Genomic DNA, 7,032 nt, shown 5'->3' with positions numbered 1-7,032 from the left:
CCTGAAATAATTAGAGGCCGAAAAAGCAGAGCGCCGTGAAGTGCCCAGCGATTCTCAGCCGCATACTTTTACATTATCTTATTTTCCTGATCATTTTATGTACAAACCACATTGCAACAGCAAAAATAATACAGAATAATGTAGGCCACAGCCAATGATTCTGATGCCCGTGGGCTTCTTTTTGTTGTTTTACCTAAAAATGACTTGACTATTCATTAAGCGAAATATTTAATAAATCTTTCGCTTAATAAAGTAAGTCTTTGTTTTTTTCAATAATAGCAACCAATTTATTATATCTTATAGATTCTAAATATAACAACCTTCCATCTCCAAATAGTTATCAAACTAGTCTAATTAAAAATCTGTTTCATTTAAGTTTTTTTTTTTTTAAATTTAATGTGACATGAAATTGAAAAATGACAAGTGTGTTTGCTACCATTGACAATTCAGACGTCCAATACATTTAGCTTTAAAACTTTCACTGGTGTTTTTTGTTATACTTTTCGTTTAAAAAATAAAAAATGTTGGAATTATTTATGCTGTAGTGTGAGGTTAAAAAAATGAGTTGGCTACCATTGACAACGAGATTTAAATATTGTCTTCATAAATGTTTTCACCACATCACTCTCATTTCTAAATTTACCGAACATTTAAAATTGTGAATTTAAAAGAAATGATTGCAATCGACCTCATGTCTTTCTTTTAATTTTTCACGTTTTGAATACATACATGTGACCATATGAAAATCTTTGGCTTTTCCGAGTCCGCAATGTGTGAAGGAAGCATGAAAAGGTGCAGGAAAAAGGGGTGTCACATTACGCTTCTTGAAAACAACTGGTTAAGGATGAGGTTTGTTAATTAAATATACTTGTATACCACATGATAACTTCAGCGGCTATATAAACTTTAAATCGCAAGGATGTCCATATAATACCACTACGATGCTACTCGCTGTCCTCCTTTTCGTCCTGCACGGTGGTGGTGGAGTGGTTGTACAGTCCTTGGGCCATGAGCTGCAACGCCAGGCCGTTTTTGTAACCGGTAGCCTTTTTGATTTTGGCCCGCTTGTTCTGGAACCAGATTTTTATCTGGGATTCGTTTAGGTTGAGTTCCTGCGCCAGCGACTGTCTTCGCTGCTCCGTGATATAGCGGTTGGCTTGGAACTCGGCTTTCAGTCTTTGCAGCTGCTCCGCGGTGAATGCCGTCCTGGGCCGCTTGTCCTCTTTGCTGCTCTTCTTCTTCTTCAGTTTGCGTGTCCTCGGCCCTGGTGTGGAAACAACAATAGCACGAACACGTAAATATACACGTGTCAGACCAGCGAGACGATTAGAAAAATGTGTCAAAGACATGTCTATTCGAAAACCAAGCGCCTCCAAGAAACAGCAATAAAGATTAATTGGGCACATTTAAGATCAATAGCCGCTTTTTTGTCTGTTCGAACAATTAATCTCAGTCATATTTTGAGGTTTGTTCGGAAATAATTTACCAAGTAGGAACCATGAGATGGTAAAAAACCCCAATAAGAAATAAATCAGAAATGCCAAATAAAAGGGAAAATCCAAAGCATTCAAAACGAAAATCAAATTTAATATTGTTAGTAATTGTGCAAATTGATCAATTATACTGCGATGAAAATATATATACTTTTTGAGAGTGTTTTTATTTATTTTATGCACACACATACACACACACATATATATGTGTGTATATATATATATATATATATATATATATATATATATATATATATATATATATATATGTTATTAACAAAAATAAAACGTGCATTAAATTAAAGTGAGAAATACAATACCTATTTATTTTCTGCGCACACACACACACATATATATATATATATATATATATATATATATATATATATATATATATATATATATATATATACTAAAAGAATACTAAATGACATTTGAATGCAATTGCCATACAAGAACAAAAATAAAACGTGCATTTAATTAAAGTGAGAAATACAATACCTATTTATTTTCTGCGCACACACACACACACACACACACACACACACACACACACACACATATATATATATATATATATATATATATATATATATATATATATATATATATATATATATATATATATATGTCATTAGCAGTGACAGACATAAAATCCATTTGAACTGGTAGGTAGGAGGTGGAAGCGAATGAGTGCATTAATGTATTTAAAAATAATAGCTAAAGGCTAATCCAATAATAATAACTTTAATTAAATGGACGTTTTATTTTTGTATGGCAATTGCATTCAAATGTCATTTAGTATTCTTTTTACCTTTAAGATGCAATGCTAACCGCTTTTAACATAAATTTAGTGTGTCACTGAGATTAAATATTTGCAGCAATGTTGCAGGCTCAATCGTGAAAAGAATATACGTAATATTGGTATTTAGAAATATTAGTAATTGCCACTGGTGGGTTTTATCGCCTTACCAGATGAGGGCCGGTCCGAGTAACGCGTGCAGTAGACCCAGGCTGGCCACAGCATGGGTTGGTCCTTGGCCATAGGCGGAGATGCTCGGTTGCCGCCCTTCAAAACTACGATGGTCGACGGACTATCGGCGTATCTGCCGCTCCCGTTATTCACCGCTTCCACTTGTTTGGCTGAGTTCTGCTTAGAAGCGGGCGACGAAGCCGCCGACGATGAGGAAGAGCTGTCGCTGCTGCAGTTGGAGTCCAAGCAGAGGCTACCAGCGTGCGGCCTCGCCGCCAGCGGGTTGATGTTCTCCCTGCCATCCGTCTCGTTCCGCTCGCGATATCCCGGTTCCTTTTTGCAGCCAAAGTCTGGCCGAAGAATGTTGTCGATAAAAAAGTTGGTCGTTCGGTGCACCTGCTGGGCGGCCTGGTGCGGGAAGATTACGGGAGGGGACGGCAGGTTCGGTGACACGCTATCGTCCACAATCGAGTCCCGACCACCGCGGGCCTCATTTTGCGTATCCATGGCGGGTGACGGTGACAAATTTCGGCCTTTCTGCGACACACTCCACTTGTTGCTCCCCGCCTTTAAAACAATCCAATTTAGTTGCGTCTCATGTAAAAATAAATAAACAAACAAACATCCAAACAAAAAAACCCTCGGAGTCCTAGTAAAACCTATCAAAGAAGTTTAAACTGTTATGTGCAACGACGACATGCCTGTCTTTAATTTACCCTGACTATGGAGACTGGCTGATGGAGACACTGGCTGCCTCGACTCGGAGCAGGGTAATAGCTCTTCAATTCCTTGTCGTGTCTTTGGGTTGCGCTTTGCTTCTCACGCCCCGCAGAAAGGACACGCGTGCGACCGACCAATCAGATCGCGAAACCGTCTCTGTCACAACCAGCCTCGTACAATCAGAATCCAGGATTCATGCGAGTGTTGCCTCGCGCAAGGAGAAGCATTTGCACATAAAATACAGCGGAAGAACAGAACAACTAATTTTGGGGGGAGGATGTTCTCCCCGGTCTTGTGTGGGCTTTCTCTCGAAACTCCAGTTTCCTTTCACATCCCGAAAAAAATGCTTGGTAGGCAGGTGGAACACATTAAATTGCCCACCAAGTTCAGGGTGTCCCTCGCCAAGTGCTCACAGTTGGCCGGGAGAAGGGAAATGAATTAATGACTAAATAATATTTCTATTTCTATGAGACACTCTCTAATTGACGGCGATAGAGTCAAGAGTTGCTAAAACTTGCTGTACATTGACCGTACAATAATGTTGGCATTTTACCACTGACAACACTATTCCTACTGTTACAGGATTTAAGAAATTAACTGTCATTAGCAGTGACAGACATAAAATCCATTTGAACTGGTAGGTAGGAGGTGGAAGCGAATGAGTGCGTTAATGTATTTAAAAATAATAGCTAAAGGCTAATCCAATAATAAAATCTATATCTGACACAGTCAAAATACCAGCATAGGTCGAATCAGTAATATATACAATAACAGCTTAGAGAAAAATTGCTATAGATACTATAATTAGCGATTTATAATAACGACATTATTAATAATCATTATAACATGAAAGCACAGCCGTGTTCATGTTGAACGCAATGAAATCTTTATCCAACAGGTCAGAGTCCAAAACTGTGTCTACTTAATTAAATTTCAATTAGGACAGTATCAGTATTTGGTTTAGCCGCAGCATCTTTTGTGCACGAATGAACACTAAGCCTGCTCTTATCCCATGGCGCAAGGGGGGGGGGGGGATGCAAGAGAAGCAAAAAAAGATAATTTATTGCTTTTAATTAGCCTTCATTCTGCCCGATCTGGCTGGTATTCATCACTGGTAAAGAGTAGAATAAAAGCACAGTGAAAAGCGTTGTCAATGGTCCCTGGCAGGCCCCTTAATCAAACTGATGCAGGGGCCCACTTTAAAAGCCACGCCATTTCCAAGGTGCTGATAAAGCTGGAAGAAGAATGGCTGGGGCCCTCAGAGACACAATTTACAGAAATGACTTTATTGACGACTTCAGGTTGGTAATTTATTTTAGCTCTCATATATTGGGAGTCAGATTTGTTACCGTAATAGGATGATAAATGCATGGACGGAATTCAGACGTACTTTTATTGAATAGCCACTACACTGTATCACCTGCAGACCCACTGATACATTACTTTGTTTTTTTGTATCATGCGCTCGAATTAACACCAATAATACAGGGTAATTTATGAATTTGCTGTCCTCCTGTGTGGAGTTTGCATGTTCTCCCTGGGCTTGAATGAGTTTTCTCCAGGCATTCTTGTTTCCTCCCAAATTCCAAAAACATGCCTGGTAGGCTGAGTTGACATTGTAAATTGCCCCTAGGTGTGTGTGAGTATGAGTGGTTGTCCATCTCCTTGTGCCCTGCGATCGGCTAGCCACCGATTCAGGGTGTCCCCTGCCTCTGGCCCGAAGTCAGCTGGGATAGGCTCCAGCACCCCCGCGACCCTTATGAAATTAAAGCGTTAAGAAAATGAATGAATGAATAAGCGGAAGTTGTCAACCACAGAAAAATGTTGAACTTGAATATTCTTTATTAAGTCAAGGAAGTGTTTGCTGACAATGTGAAAAGAATAGCTAGAAATCCTTTTTTCCTCTACCCTCGAAAATGTCTTAGCGCAAATACAGTGATTTAGCTAAAAATAAAAAAAAAAAATAAAAAAATTAAAAAAAAAATTAAAAAAAGTTAGTGCAAGTAGAGTACAAATATGTATTTATACTTTTTAAAATAACACGCTAACCACTCGCTCCACCGGGCCGGGCCGCCTTAGGCGATCGCAATAAACTTAATTCTCTTTCTGAGAGCTTGTGCTGGCATCTAGTGGGGGAAATGGATGTTGCGGAGCATTTTATAAGCCACCATTGATGAGCCTCTTTAAGATTTAAACGCCAATTTACGCCGTATATACTGGTGAGTAGAAATTGTTTTGAATATATGTATAAAATACACAACGGTGGAGAATCTATTTAATATAGTCAAGAATCATATTTTCTAGAGACACATTGCCTTACAGAAATATGATAATGGGACTTTGGAAGACAGACCTCTTCTCACATCTATTGTCAGAAGTGGAAAATGCATTATATGCCTATTTTCGGGACCCATAATGTTGTACAAGGGTAAAACAACAATTTGGATACATATATTTGTTAAACATATGATACTAACTAGTGACATCTTAAATTTAACTAATTTGATTCCAATGAGCAATAGACGTCCAATTCATTTAAACCATTCGTTCGTTCCTTCATGCGTCCATCCACTGATCCACCCATTCACCCCTCCCTTATTCCTTCCCTCCCTCCCTGCTGATGGTTTTAAAGCTGATCCACTTTTCCACGGCCAGGGGGAAACCACACTGCTCCTCCTGAATCCAAGATCCAACATCCCGGCAGACTCAACATCCCGGCAGACTCTCCTCTCCAGGACCTCCAAATAGACATTCCCAGGAAGCTAAGGAGTGTGATTCCCCCTGTGGTGGACTGTCAGGGCCTGCAAGGCCTTCTTTGCTGGCCTAAAAATATCTGAATCACAGACTGATGTTTATTATATTTTGTCCATGAATACCTATTAAATCATTCCAAATTGTCAGTCAGATTCAATGTTCCCTCTAATTTTTCGTTGGTCTGGGCAGAAAGACAACCTCCCTGAGTGCACTGAGTACCCTAACGGTCATTCGGCGACCTGTCCGTCTGTCAAACGTCCGTCGGCAAAACGTCTTTAGGCGAATCATCCGGTCACATCCGGTCTCTCCTTGGACGGTTTTCAGCTGGTGAGGGCGGACAGAGATGCTGAGGAGAGCGGTAGGAAGAAAGGGGGGGGACTAGCTGTTTTTATTAATAGTAGATGGTGCAGCCCCGGGCACATTACTGTGAAGGAGCGACTCTGCACTCGAGATATCGAGCTAGTAGCTGTTAGCATCAGGCCGTTTTACATCCCCCGGGAGTTCTCGCACGTTATCATTATAACTGCGTATATACGCCCCTCGGCCGATGCGACAGTCGCCCGCGAGCTGCTTCACGCCACTGTGTCCCGGCTGCAAACGTCACACCCCCAGTCTCTCCTTCTTATCTCTGGTGACTTTAACCATGCTCCCTTGGCTTCTACTCTCCCCACCTTCACTCAGTTTGTGAAGTGCCACACCAGGGAACAAAAAACTCTGGACCTGCTGTATGCCAACACAAAGGAGGCATACAACTCAGTCCCCCTCCCCCCACTGGGCCGCTCAGACCACAACCTGGTCCATCTGATCCCCACCTACATCCCTATGGTGAGGAAAATAAAACCTACCACGAGGATCATACAAAGATGGACCGAGGAGACCAGCATGGTACTGAGGGACTGTTTTGAGACCACTGACTGGGAGGTGCTGTGCAATTCACATTGTAATGACATTGACAGCTTGACCCACTGCATCACAGATTATATTAACTTCTGTGTTGAGAACATTGTACCCTCCAAGAAGGTCCGTTGTTTCTCCAACAATAAGCCGTGGGTCACCAGGGATCTAAGGGCCCTCCTGAACAAGAAGAAGAGG

General features: G+C 40.8%; 1 protein-coding gene across 1 annotated transcript; it reads right to left on the bottom strand.

Annotated features, from left to right (window-relative positions):
- Positions 1–392: 392 nt before the first annotated feature.
- en1b (engrailed homeobox 1b) lies at positions 393–3,220 on the bottom strand. The gene is made up of 2 exons (XM_077616277.1): positions 2,466–3,220; positions 393–1,264 (listed from the first exon to the last, which is right to left on the bottom strand). Exons 1-2 carry the CDS (start codon positions 2,971–2,973, stop codon positions 945–947), a joined length of 828 nt encoding a protein of 275 aa, XP_077472403.1. The 5' UTR covers positions 2,974–3,220; the 3' UTR covers positions 393–944.
- Positions 3,221–7,032: the final 3,812 nt, after the last annotated feature.

This window comes from Stigmatopora argus, chromosome 1 (genome assembly GCF_051989625.1).
Source record: "Stigmatopora argus isolate UIUO_Sarg chromosome 1, RoL_Sarg_1.0, whole genome shotgun sequence".
Lineage (NCBI taxonomy): Eukaryota > Metazoa > Chordata > Actinopteri > Syngnathiformes > Syngnathidae > Stigmatopora > Stigmatopora argus.
Note: the sequence above shows the minus strand (reverse complement) of the source record. Positions and strands in the feature narration are given on the sequence as shown.